Source organism: Kryptolebias marmoratus, linkage group LG9, assembly GCF_001649575.2.
Source record: "Kryptolebias marmoratus isolate JLee-2015 linkage group LG9, ASM164957v2, whole genome shotgun sequence".
Classification (NCBI taxonomy): domain Eukaryota; kingdom Metazoa; phylum Chordata; class Actinopteri; order Cyprinodontiformes; family Rivulidae; genus Kryptolebias; species Kryptolebias marmoratus.
Genome location: NC_051438.1, coordinates 5,292,630 through 5,310,703, shown reverse-complemented (window position 1 = coordinate 5,310,703; position 18,074 = coordinate 5,292,630). Strand labels below are relative to the sequence as shown.

Below are 18,074 nucleotides of genomic sequence, written 5' to 3'. Positions count from 1 at the left end.
GATTTAAAGGTAGGATCTCACTGGTTATTGGAGACTAGGGCTGAATAATATTAGAAAACCTTGTTATGTGGGATATTATTGTTTAATATTGTGATCACTGTATCAGTTATGATAAACCCACATTTTCCTCACTTTCTCTTCTGTCTAAACCAGACGTGAGCATCAAGGCCGGTGAGTTGGTTGGATTGACCAAATATATTATTAGCAGCAGAACATGAATGCATGATACTTGAAATATAATGGTCTATGATTTATTGCAGTCCTTTGTGATGTTGATTTCGTGCTCACTGATATTGCAATAACAATAAATTTGTGACATTGTGCAGCCCTATTGGAGACTAGTTAGCGACTCAAAATTGTGAGAAAATAGGCAAAATTTCAGTCTCACTGAATTCTTAGTGTTTGCAACCACGTGTCCAGCAAGCTGGGCAAAAACCAAACATGAGGTCAAAGAGCTCAGAGGTCATCGATCTGAGGAGGGCTACAAACACATTTCTGCTGCACAAAAGGATCCCAAGAGCTCTGTGGACTCAAAAGATCAAATAAACCAGGACTTCTTCCAGAGCTGGTCGCCTGGCCACACTGAGCAACTGAGGGCTAAGGGCCTTATGAGAGAGGTGACCGAGAACCTAACTGACCTTCAGAGATCCTGTGTGGAGATACAAATGTTCTAGAAGGACATCCAGAGCTGCACCGATCTTGTCTTTATGACAGAGTGGCTCGATGGGAGCCTCTCCTTAGAGCAAAACCCCCTGAAAAACTTAAGTGTCCTAAAAAGCACCGGAAGGACTCCAACTGACAGAACAAGATGCTTTGGTTGGAAGAACTTCAATTCTAATGGGTCTGTCTGGAGGAAACCATGCACGGCTCATGCCCTGCCCAACACCAATAAAAGAAATAAAAATAAAAACGTGATCCACAGAGCTCAGGTCCTTAGACTGGGTCAAAGGTTTACCTTCCAACAAGATGATGACCCAAAGTACACAGTAAATAAAAGACAGGCTTAAGGACAACAACGCCCTATAGTCCAGCCAAAACCCTGACTTGAACCCTATCGAACATCTGTGGAAGTGGCTCCATCAGCAGTCCCCATCCAACCAGACCGAGGATTCAGAAAGAATGTCAGAAAATCCTTTGCTCCAGGTCAGAGTTCCTTCTGTCTGTTGAAGGTGGCAGACAAACTGTGCTGATGGACGGCTGATCAGAAGCGTGACTCTGCTCATATATTAACTTCATTACAGGAAAACTCAGCTCGGACCATCTGAATCCACTATGGAGCTCTAAAACTGTTTACCCTGGTGCACTGTAAGTGTACCTTTTTCATCCGAACTCAGCCAGCATGCACATGTGATGCTCAGCAGTAGGTCAAGCTGGGCTAAATGGGAACAGAGTAGATCAGTTCAACATGGGTAACACTCATCTTCTTGGGTTCTTTTAACTGGGTTAGACTTAGGCAAACTTGTTTAAACATTTTGAAGCCATTGTGTCCACCCATCTTTAAAGCCCTATAGGTTTGATTCAAGGGAAGTCTGGTCACTTTGTGGCTCACGAGTTTGATCTTCACGTTCTGTGTAGGTACAACATGGGTTTACACATGCAAAAATGGTTATTATATTGCTGTCGGTCCAGGGGAATGCCGTTCATATTTTTGCATGTGTAGTACCCATGCAGAACGTAAGGATTGAATTCCGATGAATTTTCTTTTACCAGTCGGGGCCCACACTTACTCTACATCAAGCCCATATGGGAATTTAGATCGGGGCCGCTATGGAACCCTTGGACTATCCTGCATAGAACCAATACTCTTGCCCAGTTAATGCCCACACAAAAAAACATAAAGCTGGAACCAAGATGAGCTTTGTGTAGGTTTCTCCACATGGGGTTCTCTCGATGCTCAACATTGTCACGAATCAGTCATATAGGCATTTATCCCGGGGCCTTTGTGGAACGTTGCTGTATAGGGCTCATTTAGTTTTTATGTAGCTTTGAATCTCCCTCTGCCATCGATCTTATCTAGCCCATTTCCAGCTGATGTGAGCCCCAAGTACAAATGATGGCTGGGACTGATGGAGCCCAGGAATCACAAAGACAACGTAAAGAAATGTATAGAAATTCATTTATCGTTTGCACAGAAATGGTGCAAGTTTTAATTATACAAACATCATCATACAGACATATTTGAACTGTAAAAATAACCAACTATAATTTTACTGTATATTTTAAAAACTAAAGTGTTTTACATCCCAGCTCCATGTGCCTTTTTAAACTTAAAGAACTTGGTGTTTTGGCGCCACACTGTGGCCAGTGTTCAAGGTTCAGTCTTGGAGAGACAATGAAGTCCTGGTAGCCTCCAGCGACGAGTACTGCTCTGGATCCTCAGGTCCAACCAGTCCTGCTGGGCAGCACCCAAGGCTTCACTGGGAGCACAAAACAAATTATTCTTCTTAAAGCTGGACTTCGTCACAACCCAGGAGCTCAGAACATTCAGAACCCCCCAAAAAACAACATTAAACCTATGAAGCAGCATCTGTAAAAAAGTGTACCTTGGAGCAAGATAGGGCTCTGCAGGGGTGGATGGGTCCACTGGTGGGAGGTTTGAGGTAACAAAGGCAGGATCAGGCTCTTCTCCCTCCACATAGCCAAGGTAGGTTATATTACTGCCCACAATAGCATCGATGCTGTCCCTGCTCCTGCTGTTTGGACCTGGGGGAAAACCACACACACAGGTTACAGCTGTGAAAAAGAGCCAAAGAAACCATCCAAAACCATTCAAGCTGAGCTCCAAGGTCAAGGTACGTCACTTTCAGATGCCATCCATCACATTTTAAATCACAATGATGGAAGAAGACCCAGGAGGCTCCACGATTGATAGGACAACAGAAAAAGCCAAACAGGAATTCACCAAAATGGATGTTGATAAAAACCAAAGTTTCTGGGACTGATGAGACAAAACTGGAGCGTTTGGCCTCAGTCCCATCAGTTGTGTTTTCTGATTATTGTGGTCAGAAACCAACATTTCTCTGCACCTGAATGGGAAGAAGTTGCAAAATACTATAACTATTGGACTGACACTCAGTATTGGCCGATCCTTATGACTCATATCTGTATCAGGAACAAAACTATTTTGATCAGGACATTCCTATTTTTACAAGAGCGAACCTTGAAACTGGAAATGGACCCATGTCTAATGAGGAGTCATGAAACGGGAAGAAAAGCCAAAAGAACACACACAGTCCTAGTCCTGACTGAGATGGACATATACAGGGGGTCTGACACTCACAGCAGTGTGTGAAAGGCTCCCAGTCTCTGCAGTGCAGGTTTGGTTTCACCTGGGGCTGCTGGAGCAAACACAGGACCGCCGAGTCCACCTGCTGAAACACCCTGCACACACACACACACAAAAGCTGTTGTTGTTTGTTCTCCATACTGAAACTGCCCCATCAGATGCCAAAATGTAAACACTTTACGACTCTGTCAGCAAACAAAATGCAAAACGAACTTTTTTTTGTACCAATATTAAGTAATTTTTGTTTGATGAGTTTGTGGGACCATGAGAAACGGATCCCAGTCAAACAATCTTCAAACTGCTGCCCCTCAGTATCACTCTGTCAGTATCAAAGCAGGTTTCCGACACAGTTTCCATTTTAAAATTCCAATCTATTCCAGGCTCAAATATTCAAAGATTTCTGTCAATTTGTAAGCCATTTTTCAGGTTTAGGTACAAATATTTCCTGTAAATTCACACATTATTTGGAGAAATGTCAGGGGTTTATTTTCTGCTTGCTCTAAATATCTTATTTGTCATGTTGTAGTTATGGAACCAGAGTCTGAGCACTGGAGCGGTGGGGCTTTAAGCCCCGCCTATTCCCCCGCACACAGTCATGGTGTCACATGTCACAAGAGTTAACACTGAAGCATTATCTGAAGTGTGTAGCAATGGTAATGTCTCATTCGTTCACATGGAGGATATGGGGCTTCCACCTTCCACCTCTTGGTTTCAGTCTGTAAATATTAGCTCTGCCTGGTATTTACAACATCTTGTTTTATTCTTCCTATTCTTTACAAAGTGCTTTAAATGTGGTTTTCTTCACACAGCTACCATCCACTGTGTTGTCAGTGGAAAAAACTTTCCACTTAATAAAGAAAATGTGAAAAATACTCTGAATGTTTGAGCAATTTTATGCTACAAGTTCAATGCTTTCTCTTATAGAAAATAGAATCGAGAATAAAGTCTGGAAACACTGTTTTTCCAGAACTGGAAAAGACTAAATATGAATTTCAGACTTTTCCAGACTTTCTATGACTGTGCAGGCACCCTGTCAGAACCAGCTCTCACCAACACCTACATGTCCCAAAGGTTACAGCACGAAGAAACGTGGCTTTATTGTCAGCAGAGACTTTCAGTCTTCATCAGTGTTTGGATACAAGCAGCGCAGACTTTCTGACTCTAGAAGGCATGTAATGTGGGATCTATTAAATTTAAAACCAAGAAAACAAAGTCCAAGTCTGGTTTGTTACCAGGACTTTGGAATTGGTAGTTTTGAAGCTTTCTTCCTAAAATAATGAGGTATTGTTTGAAGTGACCACGAGCAGAGCGGAGAGTGTCCCGGGTACCTGAGACTGAGGAGCCGGCGGTGAAGTTCAGCTGACAGACCAGACTCGTCTGACCGGATCATCTCTCTGACACAATCAAAGTCCTGCTTCAGCTGCAGCGCCCCCTGTAGGCTGAGGACAGAGAACACGTTTACACAGGTCTGCACAACACTCGTGAAACACACAACAAACATGTGGCCTTATCGCTCATTGCCAGATAATATGCAAACAGTAATCATATGGTAAATAGTAAATAGCCTGCACTTGTATAGTGCTTTATCAAGTTTGAGGACCCCAAAGTGCTTCACACTACACTCAGTCATTCACACACTGACGGTGGGAAGATACATTGTAGCCACAGCTGCCCTGGGGCAGACTGACAGAAGTGAATCTGTCAGCCGACGCCACCGAGCCCTCTGACCACCACCAGTAGGCAAGGCAGGTGAAGGGTCTTACCCAAGGACACAACGGCTGAGACAGACGGAGCGGGGCCTCAAAGCGGCAACCTTCTGGTTACAGAACGAGCCACCACTGCCCATATCCCAAAAATATGGGAATTTACAAGAAATATTTATACCTAAACCTGAAAAATGACTCAAAAATTGACAGATTTTTTTTTTTTTTTTTTTTTTTGAGTCTGTAAATGATTGTAATTTAAAAAACAAACTGTGTAGGAACCCTGCTCTGATAACTTGTACAATAATTTACTGATATTATCCAGATTAAGAGCTTACTCTGAGCAGAATGCAGGCTTGTAAACTGCATCTTAAGTTGAAAGACCTGGAGTCGAACCTGCAACCTTCTTGTTGTGATGCGACAGTGCTAACCAGCTGCACCACCATGCAGCCAGTTGTCTCCCTTCTGGTATAAATAGCTGTGTCCTGTGTCCTGTGTCCTGTGCCCTGTGTCCTGTGCCCTGTGTCCTGTGTCCATGACCACAGGCATACCTGAACCTGATCTTTCGCTTCAAGATGTGTTCCATCCACGCCTCCATGAAAGCCGTCATTGCGACACTCAGTGCCTGGACCCGAGCATCTTCGGACAGCGGTGCCACAGCCTCCAAAACTTGGCCAATCACAGTCTGAGCTGCCAGGGACGCATACTCACTGGGCGTGCTGGGAAAACCTGTGCGCCAACAGAAGTATCCACTTTTTACCAATGAACACTCACACATTAAAGTTTGTTGTAAGACATATCTAGTGTGAAAGGCTGACACTGCTGGATGCGTTTTTTAAACTTATATTCTTTTCTCCATTTATTAAAAAAATTCCTGCCCAAAAACAGAAATATACCATCATACCACCGGGTGGTGCAAACATCCAAGTCAACATCAAAATGAAGAGAAAGAACATCTTAGCTCGAATAAAGATTCTTCCAGAACATCTAATACTTTTTTTGGACATTGTTTACATTTTCCTTTTACTTATTAACTCCTTAGCACAAGTTTACAGTTTAATATAAAGACATAAAAATAGCAATGTTGACTCAGTTTTCAGGGCGCAGAGTAATGGAGATCAGAAGAGAAACAGGAGGCTACATCATAGTTTCTAAAAGAGCCATATTTGCTGTCTACACAGATCCACTAAAATCTGTAGCATGTGGACAGAATGTGCTAACGCAGGAGAAATCCTCCATTTTTGAAAATATTTGGGGTGTATTGTAAACACAGTTTTCACAATGACACCTACAGAGGGAACCAAAACCTTCTTAGAATGTCTGTTGGTAAAGTATTTAAAGAAATAGTCAGCTTTAAAAGATATTGAGCTAGAGCTGCTCAGAAAGAGTAAATGCAGCTGTATACAGGTGATTATCTGTCAGGACAGTCAGAAACAGGCCAAAGGAGGCTTGTTTGGAAGAGCTGCAGGAGAAAGCCTCTAAAAAAAACAACACTGCAGCTAAGTTTGTCGCGAAAGAACCAAAAGACTTTGGAAAAAAGTACAGATGTTTACCCATAATGCACAGCAGCAAACAGCACATTAGCACAAACCTCTCGCACCAGTTGTTAGCACGGTGGTGGAGGGCTGACGGTTTGAGGCTGTTATACATCCCATGGCGGCGTGAATACCCCTCTTTAACCGCTTTACTTTCCATTGAAGTGTACGCAATCATCACTGTCATTTATTGTTTCTTTTCTGTAACAAAGCTCTTTTTTTTTTTTAAACTGGAGGATAACTGAGCTGTAGCAAACTCCAGAAAAGGTTCAAACCCTGGACCTGCTGCTGATCATGTGATAGTAGCATCGCTTATGTAGAAATGGACTGATTCCTCAAAGTAAAAGAAATAATGTAGGACAACTCTGAACCTAAAGCCACCGTGGTTGACACATGGACGTAGCTGAGTGATTCAGTAATACTCTGCCAACAAACAATCAAAACCCACGGAGTGGAGATGGCTGTCTCGTTTAGGACGGTCTTCTCAAAGTCCAAACCTCAGACACGTTCAGATTAGGTGTCCTCAGCTGTTAAAACAACCATTTCTTTATTCCTTCTCCTTTAGGTGCTCCAGTGTTCATCCTGTGTAGGTGGTGGAGTCAGACAGACAGAAGTACCTGTTCTGTGGCTGGGTCTCCAGTGTCCTGCAGAGGGCATGGTGCGTTCAAAGATCTCCACCGACATCCGCTTGCAGTCCACAGAGAAGGTCTTCAGCACCGAGGACGAGAAAGTCTGATGGACAGAGACATGAAGATCAGACAGCATGACAAGCGTCTGCTCTGTATGACGACACATTTATGGAACAGGAACAAGGTTCTGGTTGGACGGCTAACAGAAGCTGGTTTTTAACCATAAATACAAGCTGATCCATGACTAATTACTGGATGGCATTGTTTATTTTATAACTAAAAATCTAAATACAGATCATCTGCTTGTTTTGATTTTACTTTTCAAAACCAAAATGAGAAGAAATATCTTCTAATTTTATGTTTAAATAAAAGAAAAATCAATGCAATATTTATTACTTATAACTACAGGCAACACAATGTCCTTATTATTATAAAGCATGCTTTTATGTAAGTCTGAATGATGATTTATTTACACCATTATTTTCCTGTATATTTTTTGCAATCTAACAGCTTCTGCATAAATATTTAACAATTTAAAATAAAATTCCCCATAGAAATCCACTGAGATGTCTTCAGTTCCTTCAAAACATTGTTCTGTTTTAGTCTTCTTCTGGTCCTTTTAGTTTTTAGCTACTGTTCCACAATTTTAGCTAGCCTTTTGGATTTCAGGTCCTCAGTCATCTGGGACATGACCGTCCCAAAACGGCTCACCTGTTGGCCTCGTTAGGAAGCGATCCAAACGACTCATAGGAGGGAGAGGTGAATCAACGACTCGTGTCTTTAACAGCCCTAATTTTCTGATTGGTATAACAATGATCTATAAACCTGGAGCTCCCGACCCATGATGAGATCTGAAGAATCTGTTTGGATGAGAGGTGAAACATCTTCAAGAATCAAGAGAAGAAGTCCAGCTGCTTCTATTGAACCAATTAGGATTGGTTTAGCTTTTAGTTGCTGTTTTGCTACTTTTAGTTAGCCTTTTGCTCATTTTGGCTTTCAGCCACCGTTCTGCTCGGTTTAGTTTTAATCCTAGTTTCAGCTTCTTCAACAAATTTTAGCAAAGTCATTCAGCTCTCAGCTGTACTTTAAAAGAAAAAACAAACAAACAATTTATCTAGTTTGTCCTGACCTGCAGACATGTGAATTCTGCTCTGCTGTTCCTACAGCTAAGGTAGCTTGGAACTGGTCTATAATTCAGAAAATATTTAAGAAACTTGGTTCGTTTTGATCAATCAGTCATTATTATGGAAGCTCTGTGCGCTTCAAGCTTTTAAAGTTAAAGAATAAATAAGTTATTTGTGCACTGTATGTTTGAACATACAGTAAGCAGCAGAATTATAAGAAATGTATTATTCTGAGTAATATTCTTTGTCCTGAAATAACTCCAACTATAAATCTGATACTTTCCAAATCTTCATTTATACAACCTGCTCTTCTTCTGGATGAAGAGTTGCCTGATGAATGTATTTATTGCTTAAAAAGCATGAAATGTGCCTTTAGTGTCTGGACTGGGTTGGTGTTCTGATCATATGAGACGTTTCACCACTGCCATCAGGTGGAAACCATCCCTTTCTGTCCAGCTGTGTGCAGATGTGTGCAGCAGATAGGATGGGTGTAACCAACCATTCACCTGCAGCTCACATACAGCCCCATCCAGAACTTTGAGTTGCTGCCTCAGTAGATGCAGGTTGTGGTTCTGGACCGTGGACTGATGGTCAGAGTCCAAGTCCATCAGCAGGGTCTTAGTCTGCTCCGTTATCAGGTCTAATGACTCCAGCAGCATCTGCAGAGACAACAGGACAACCTGTTCAGTATTCAGAGCTGAATCCATTCAGACTTAGGGATAAACGAGTCACTGACTGGATCTGAGGATAGATCTTAGTTTAAGAAAGTGTTCTACAGCACGAGTCTGCAGCTCCAGAGCCACTTTTTCTGTTCACTCTTTCTGAGACACTTAAACTCAATGCTTTATTTACCTCTGAGTGACCTGCTTTTTTTACTCATTTTCTACAAATGTGAGAAAAACTGAAATATGTTGGCACGGTTCTATAAAAAAAGTAAGATTTTCTTGTATAAAACTGTTATTTTTATGAATCAATAAAATGTGACACTGCAACATAAACTGGGTATATCTAGTTTTTGATATATCTTCATTTTAACAGTCAGGTAGTCTTTTGTGGCTCTAAATCAGGAGTGTCCAACCCTGGTCCTGGAGGGCCACCATCCTGCATGTTTTCCTTGTTTCTCTGCTCCAACACAGCTGATTTGAATCAATGGCTGATTAAGAGGCTTCTGCAGAACATGAAGAGGTGATTTAACCTCTGAATCAGGTGTTGGAGCAGAGAGACAAGGAAAACATGCAGGATAGTGGCCCTCGAGGATCAGGGTTGGAGACCCCTGCTCTAAATAAATCTGATTATTCCATCAGACAGAAGGTAAAAATGGCCGTCAGGCGTAAAGACTGAAGAGTCATGGATCACATGACCGCATGTCAGCTTTCAGCTGAAACCTAAAACCGATCCACCCCCTTGTTGCCTGAGCTGCTTTCAAGGAGTGACAGAGATCCATCCATCCATCCATTTTCTTTGGAGTGACAGAGATCATGTAATCGCTCTGATGCTGCTCTAACAACATTTACTCCAAGTAATCAGATTACATGCAGTACAGCTGAACTGAAGCACAGATTTTGTCTTTAATAATATTTGAGCTCATGGATCTGCAACTTTTACCCACCGCCAAAAGGTGACGGCAGGTGATAATGTTGTTGCCCGTGTCTGTGCAGAGCTGCCTGTTAGCAAAATAGCTGATGAGCCACTGGACAGGTTTCAATAAAACTCTCAGAAAGTACTCATTGAATGTACATCTACCACTGATTAACTTTTGGAGTCAACTCGATTCCAGTCGGCTGTCACAGTCACTTGACCTTAAATACACAACCAAAATGGCTCTAATTGGGTCAGTTTCATAGATGTTATGGTACGAGCTGAGAGTCAGTCACAACACATACTCTGCACCGGAACAAGAGTATAATAAAACCAGTGAACCCACTCTGAGGTCTCCCTGTGTGATCAGCAGGAACTTCTTTGGACTCCATGAAGAGAGGAACTGGTACGCCTTCGACACGACCCAGACTGTAGACAGCTGCACTGAAGCTAACAGCAAACTGACACTTCGTCTCTGCAGGGCCCACCTGGAAGCAAGAAGGCCGGCAGAACCTGGGGGGTGAGAGAGAGAGAGGGGGGAGNGGATGACGAGCACTTGGCTGTGTTTAACACGATCCAGACGGGAGGACATGTCTGGACATAATCAGGTGGAGGAAGAGAGAGAGAGGGGGGAGGGGGGAGGGGGGAGGATCAGTCTGCATGCGTGGTGTTTGTATGAAAACCCACAGAGAGGAGTGTGTTTACCCGACACACAGCTGTTTGACTGATGGCAGGACAGGGACGACAGCAGAGGTGGGGGCAGAAGCAGGAAGTACTCCATGGTTTGGGACATCATCACCCCGCCCCCTGGCTTCGGTGATGGTTCCACAGAGTCGCTGCCTTCACTTCTAAGACACTTATCTTTCAGAGCTGAACTCAGACTTTTGCACATCACTGCAGAAAAAAAAAAACCAACAACAACTCAGCAGCAAGAATCATCATGAAAACAGGTATATACATTTACAGAACTTGCACTGTGGTAAAGTTTTTTACTCTGAACTTAGTGGGGTTTTGTACGCAGCTACATCTGCTAAAAGATGTGATTAAATGCAGATTTAAAGTTCTTGTTGACACAGTCATAATAATCCTTCTGTTGGACTTATTCACATCATCTTTACATGACAGAAAACTTCTTTAAGAACAGCTCTTATGTCATGTCAGATGTGTGTGTCCTTAGAGCCGGGACCACATCAAATGTTCACGACAGCACCAAATGTAAACAGGTCTTTAGAGAGCCGGGTCACTTGCTGGAGCACACTAACCAGAGTCCCAGTGAGCATGCTCCACCTGAGCCAACAGACAGGGCCTGAAGTCCTCCAGCAGGGTTTTACTCTCCTTCAGAAAGAGCCCTGCAACACACACAACAGACAGGTGAGGAAAGATTACTACAAGACAACATGCAACACAAAAACACACCCATCCATTTATGTATTTATCCTGCTCGGTGTGTCAATCAGAGCGTGGAACTAGTACAGAGAATAGCTGTAAAACCTTGAACTAGACATAGAAAACCAAGTATGTATTTATTTTATCCTCACTAAATTATTGGTGATTATTTTTCTCTCACATAGCACAGATCCTCACAGTGACTCTGTCTGACAACATGTTTGTGCTGATTTTGAAGCAGCTCGCTGAAGGCAGACAGAGCTGGGGTTTTTTTTGTTTTACACACCAGGTTAGTCTGTATTTTAGCTCCCAGGACATGAATAACTTTTACCTCAGTCAGTCTAATGTTACACTGTCTCGTTGCCTTTAAGTTCAATTTGTACAATGTGTTTATTCTTGTATAAAAACAAATTTATTTTATTTGGTTGGGGGAATGAAAAGAAAATAAGTTACTCAAGTTTAAGTTAAATTTATTTTTACAAAACTACAGAGCACATTCAGCTTCCCTCTCAAAGGTTCGAGCATCTTAGGTTCACAAGGAAACAATTAGAAGCAAACAGAATCATTATTCTTATTGTTAGTTGACTTTATCTAGAAATCAGATTTGGACCTTTAAATGTAAGGTTTGAGAACCCCTGTCCTGGGAGATCCTAAGGTGTCCCCAGGCCTGAGAGGATATAAGATCCCTGCAGGGAGTTCTGGGTCTGCCCTGGGTTCTACTCCCTGAAGGATGTGAGTGAAAACCTCCAGAGGGAGGTGTCCAAGACTCCTTAGGATCAGAAGGAGTAGCTGCTCTCATGGAGCTCCCCCCGGATCATGGAGCTCCTCACCACATCTCTAAGGCTGAGCCCGGCCACCCTACCAAGGAAGCTCATTTCATCCACTTGGATCCAGGATTTGGTTCTTCTGGTTATGATCCACACCTCAAACCACAGGTGAGGGTTGGAAGTAATTCAAATGAACCAGAAAATTGAGAGCTCAGTTCCCCTTTGCCTCAATAGACCGGAGCAACAGCTTCATTACTGTAACTGAGACGCTACTAAAGACATTATCATTATTACTCTGCAAATCAGTCTGACATTACTTTTGATTTGCATAAGCAGTGAAATATTCTGTGGCATTCAAACAATAACTGACCAACTTATAAAGTCCAAACAATAATGGACAAGATGTAAATAGAGCCATTTTAACCTCACTGGGGTTCTACAAACCACTTTATAATGCCTTTCTCATTCACACATTCTCACACATTCCCATGACAGTCATTGTATTTTTGCACCTTTTAATTTAAATACCTCAGTGACTCTGTGGATTACCTGTCTTTAAAGCTTGGGTGACCCTGTGCTCCTCCTGAAGGTTAATGGTGCCTGTTTGGGCCACGTGTAGTTTTAGCCACAGTGCTTTGTTGCAGAGAGTCCACAGCAGAGTGTGATAATATTCAAGCAGGTCATCAAGAAGAAGTGACCGACCAAAGTCCATCCACCGCACAGACCGAGGCCCACAGGCACAGTCAGGCTCCACATGTGTTGCCTTTATTGGCACTTTGTCCTTTTTCTCCTCATCGCTCTGAAGACCAAGGCTGTAAAACACAACAGGGTCATCATCATCATCATCGTCTGGGAGTTCTGTCTTTCAGGTATGCTCAAAAAGCATTACATACTGAAGCAAATGTAAAATCTTATTTGACAGAGCTGCTAAAAACCTATGTGCTGTTTCTGCTGTAACTTCTGTAGCTGTACTTAAAAATTTTAGTTCTTTCATACTTAAATATTAAAAAAAACATGTTTATTAAATTTAGTATGAAGAATTTACATTAATAAATGTATTCATCTACCTAAAGCTGGAATTGGGACCCACTACAAGTCGTGACACACCAAGTGTGTGGGGTCTTGAGATGATAATTCACCACAGCCCAACTTTTCTTGAACTGGGGTTGTTTATGTAAAATGATTGAATATAAGATATTTGTGGTTATTACTGCAACTTATAAAGACAGTAATCATGAGCTGATTGCAAAAAGTTATTTGGTAGTAAAGGTAGTTTGGAATACTGTACCTTTGTTTATTTGTCTTATCTGTAATGTTTCAGAGGTTCAGTCTCAGCCAGGAGCTGCTGATCAAATGTATTACCTGGTCACCATCAGTTGATCCCAAATTTAAACATGAGGCCATCTGTCTGACAGCTGGAGCTTGGAACAAAACTGGGTCATTCAACAGGACAATGATCCCAAACACTGCAGCTAATCTACAACAGGACGGCTCGAATGACTGGTGGAACATTAGGAGAGCTCTGCTTAAACAAATGTCCGCAAATCTCAAGGAAATGAAGAAATGTTGTCATGAACATTGGGCCAAAAATCCCCTATATTGTTGTGAAAGATCGATGAGTTCATTTACAAGACAATTATTTCAGGTTGTTGCTGCTTCAGGTGGGTCTCCAAGCAACACAATCCTGAGCGGACTTGGTTTTTAACACACCGTTTCTGCTTTTTGATTATTTTTTTATTAAATATTTGGTAGCAATACATAACACAGCTCATTACACACCTGGTAACCACAGGGTCTGTACCTTTTACCCACGGGGTACATATCTGGACGATGCAAAGTACCAGGTACATACTGAGTACTTACAGAGTAAGTACCTGGTACGTACCAGGCTGTTTTATGTATTTGTAATAAATATTAATATGGTGAAATATGCTTTATGTTGTTAACTAGTGTGTTTCTCAGAATTATCGTTGTGACAAACATCAGATCATTTTTAAGTGTCTTCATAAAGGAAGTATTTTACTGTGACCAATGTAATGAAATTCACCTCCTGAAATGACGTGTTCACACATTAATCATCTTAAAGTTTCTAACAGGGGATCAACATTAATGCTCATGGTGTGTCTACCTGTCAGCGACGTCTGGCCCTGCTGGGCCATCCAGTTTAGTCCGGTCTTGTCCAACTCCGTCTGCACTGTGACACCTGATCGGTTTGGTGCCAACTTTATTCAGTCCGTCTGAGCGAGCGTTGTTGCCGAGTGGTGAACCTGAACTCACTGGGTCAGTATCTGGGAGCAGCTGCTCAGCTGCCGGCGGAGCCAGCAGGTCCGTGGAGGCAACGAGCACGCGCAGGAGTAGCTCGACGCAGTGGTCCAACTGACAGAGATGCAGGGCTGGGAGATGATTACAGCTGGTTGTTTTCAGCCGCTCACACTTCTCTGAGCTTTGCTTCTTCTCTAGGTTTGGTTGAATTAAGTCCAGAGTTTCTACACTGGTTTGAGTGAGACTACCTGGAGATATGCACGTATGGCACTGTCTGGTTTGGTCCTTTTTGGAGCTCTGCTCTTTATGTTTGAAAGAAGGTGGCTTGGCCGACGCAGGTCGATGAGTTTCTGAAGTGGTCTGGTCCAAATGACGGTCAGGGATGGACACAGGAGGCGTTTTCTTGGAAGTATGTAAAGATGATAACAGTGGAGTGGGTTGATTATTGGAGAGCAGAGGGGATGAAGTCAGGTAGGTATGCTGCAGCTGTTCCCAGGTCCATGAAGACTTCCCACAGCTGCACCTGGACGCCTGGTTGAAGTTATCAGGGAGGCCTTTGTGGCTGGAATGAGCTTTACAAACCTGATCAAAAATCCTACAGTGCAACTGCTTGGCTGCTACTTCTGCATGATGGATAGCCAATATGGTCAGCAGGTCTTTGACTGAGAAGGCAGCAGGGTGATGCCTTTCAGTTTTTGGAAGACTGGTCAAGAGTTTTGAACAATGCAGCTGCTGCTGTGCCGATTCCCTCAGTTCAGAGGCAGAGAGGTGTGTTCTGTGCTCCTCCACCGCCTGGTTATACAGGTCTATTCCTGCTAAAATGTCCTCCAGCACTTCCCTCGGTAAAGAGTCTGACTCAGTCCGGCCTATCCAAGACAGAACACCTGATACATATTGTTCCATCAGAACCAGGAGCTGCAGACCAAAAAGGGTCAGAGTCTGTTTCATGTCCTCCAGCATCTTGGCGTGGGACAGAAGAGCAGTTCTCAGATAGAGATCCGAATGGACTCTGGAGATCAGACAACGCCAGTGGTTGAGATGGACCCAGAGCTCCTGACTCAGCGAGGCGAGGCTGATTCTGCATGAAGACGAGCTGGACCGGGTCTGTAAGGGAGACAACATACATGAGTTACGCCATGTAACACAGTGACACGGTAGCCGAGTTTTACGGATGATACCGTAACACTCGTCAGTTGTATCGATTTTACGGCCTTCTTCACGCAGGAACATTCTTTTCCCCAAACAACCCTGTCATTTGTCATTCCTAAAAAAAAAAACAAATAAACAAGGCACCATTTCTAGAACGGTTTTTATCCACAAAATGACGCAGTAACTCTGCCAGGCACACACGTATATTGTGATGTGTGACAGAAGGACAGCAGCAAGAGTGAAAGGGGAAGTTTACAGGACGGTTTGGAAACAATGGCACTGAGGCAGGGGATGGGGTGGGATGGCAGTAGACAAGCTGCTGTGGCGACACCTGAAGGGAGCAGCCAATGGTCGGCGAAGAAGAAGAAGGTGACAGAACCAGGAGCGAGACAGATGTAGAAAAAAAACAAACAGTAAAAGCGGCTCCAGCAGGGGTGTAACAACACACTCAGCTCCAGATGAGATTTTAACAATGTTTTTAAGAAACATGACACAAACTCAACTGACTCGCCTCTCTCCTCTGATTTCTCCTGAGTCTTCTCAGACCTTAGAACGGTTCTTCAAAGTTCTTATTAAAGCTGTGTGACCTTCTAAATCAGGGGGTCAAACTCATTTTAGGCAAAATGAAAAACCTGACCAAGGCCCAATGTTTGTCCTTTGAGAGTCCGAGTCGTGGAAACTCTCAGGACTGACTGGAGTGGACAGTCCAGTCAAACTGCTCGAGGTGTTTTTTATTCTTATTTTCAGCCGAGAGAAAATCAGCTGTCACTGATGAACTCAGAGGTGGAGAGCGGGAGGGGCCCTCTGTGAACAGTACAGTCAGATGTTTCACCTCCACCTCTGCTCCGTGTTTGAGCCACTCGCCCTCGCACCTCAAACGGACGAACAAGCGATCCGAACTTGATTTTCTCCGCTTCAAAGCTGAGGAATCACAGTGGGAACTCGGCACCCAGGAGGGCGAGGGAAGCTGCTTTTCACAACACGCCTTGAGTGATGTGGACGCTGGTCCTTCTGCCTGACAGTCCTGTCCGAGCCGCTGCCGCACACACACATCTTCGCTTCTAACTGCAGCAGAAGAACACACGCTGACTCCAACTTGACGTTGCTTCTTCAAACAAGAAATCCTCTGACATTTCAGCCTCGCAGGAGCTCGTTTCCCCCCGAGGCGGCAGCGAGGTTTTGGTTTCTTAGTGCAAAGAAACAGTGGGCATGTGCTAACATTACTGTTTATCAGATTAAATTAAATCAGCTTTATAAGGGTTAAAAACACCCAGAGCTGACCCAAACGTTGAGTTTTGATTCATATCTCAAGTCTACACGAATCCACCACAACCTGACTTTGTAAAACTCCCCTCTTTGGACAGTCAGGAGGTAAAGCAGCACACAGGAAGGTGAGAGGAGATTTTACTAAATGATCTCCACTAAGGGTGTGACTCCCAGCCATTCTACGACGGGGGGAATTTTCACACATGTTCAGTTTGAAATAGGGATGCACGATATATCGGCATTAACATCGGTATCGGCCGATGTTGGTCATTTTTTAGCATATCTGTATCGGTCAGATAAGTAAAAGTGGGATGATATTGATGTCCGATGTTTATTTACTGCCTGTTGCCATTTGTTTCTGTTTCGGGAGGGGAGGAGGAGCGGTAGCTGTATGATCACGTGACAGTGATAGCGAAGCTGCGCAGCCAGGAATAACAAGCAACCAAAGAAGAAGGAGGAGGAATAACAAGCAGAGGGCGATGTCAGCGGTCTGGTCATTTTTCACGGTATCAAGAGAAGACACACGAAAAGCAGTGTGCAATGCTTGCAAAGCCGAGGTAATGCGAGGAGGATGTCGCGTTAAGTCGTTCAACACTACCAATTTGATATGCCATTTGAAAAACCACCACCCAGAAGTTTACAAAGAATGGCGGGAAGCTAACGGTGCTAAAAGTAGCCAACAGGCAAAAACAAAAGTAGATTCAGCAGCAGCTGGGAGTCCAATACAGCAGGCATTCGAGCAAATCACGAAATTCTCCAAAGACAGCGCAAAAGCCAGGTCAATAACAACAAAAATAATGGAAATGATTGCTCTTGACGACCAGCCATTTTCCATCGTGGAGGACCGAGGATTTCGGCGGTTGATCGAGCACATTGAACCCTGCTACAATCTTCCGAGTCGGCGCTACTTTTCTGACGTGTCGCTCCCGGCTTTGCACGAAGTGGTCGTCGCGCATGTCCACAAGTTGTTGGACAATGTGACGGACATTAGCTTCACTACGGATATATGGAGTTCAGATGTAAGTCAGATGAGTATGTTAAGTCTTACAGCTCAGTGGATCGATGAAAACTTTGAAATGAAAAGAGCCGTTTTGCATGCTCAAGAGTTTGCAGGATCACATACGGGGGCTGCTATCGCTAGTGCATTTGACTGTATGTTTGCTCGTTGGAAGATTAAGAAGGACAATGTGCACGTTGTGCTTCGCGATAATGCGCGGAATATGATGAAGGCGATGGACGAGTGTGGTGTTAAAAGCCTGGGCTGCATGGCTCATACACTGCAGCTAGCAGTGCATGATGGAGTGTTAAGCCAGCGAAGCATCTCTGACTGTGTCGCTATTGGAAGAAAAATAGTTGGACATTTTCGCCACTCTCAGCTTGCCACCACTC

The 18,074-nt window shown here is 43.4% G+C and overlaps 1 protein-coding gene across 4 annotated transcripts in view; it reads right to left on the bottom strand.

The window, feature by feature from the left end:
* Positions 1-2,112: 2,112 nt before the first annotated feature.
* ccdc142 (coiled-coil domain containing 142) overlaps positions 2,113-18,074 on the bottom strand; it is a 23,125-nt gene continuing 7,163 nt past the window's right edge. For all 4 annotated transcript variants that reach the window (XM_017423127.2, XM_025007396.1, XM_025007394.1 and 1 more), the window contains exons 4-15: positions 14,137-15,374; positions 12,558-12,820; positions 11,118-11,204; positions 10,561-10,749; positions 10,202-10,368; positions 8,784-8,936; positions 7,142-7,256; positions 5,541-5,718; positions 4,615-4,725; positions 3,281-3,381; positions 2,544-2,703; positions 2,113-2,417 (exon numbers count right to left, since the gene is read on the bottom strand). In XM_017423127.2, the coding sequence (XP_017278616.1) occupies positions 2,309-2,417; positions 2,544-2,703; positions 3,281-3,381; positions 4,615-4,725; positions 5,541-5,718; positions 7,142-7,256; positions 8,784-8,936; positions 10,202-10,368; positions 10,561-10,749; positions 11,118-11,204; positions 12,558-12,820; positions 14,137-15,374 (2,871 nt within the window). In that variant the 3' untranslated portion in view covers positions 2,113-2,308. The remainder of the gene's footprint in view (positions 2,418-2,543; positions 2,704-3,280; positions 3,382-4,614; positions 4,726-5,540; positions 5,719-7,141; positions 7,257-8,783; positions 8,937-10,201; positions 10,369-10,560; positions 10,750-11,117; positions 11,205-12,557; positions 12,821-14,136; positions 15,375-18,074) is intronic.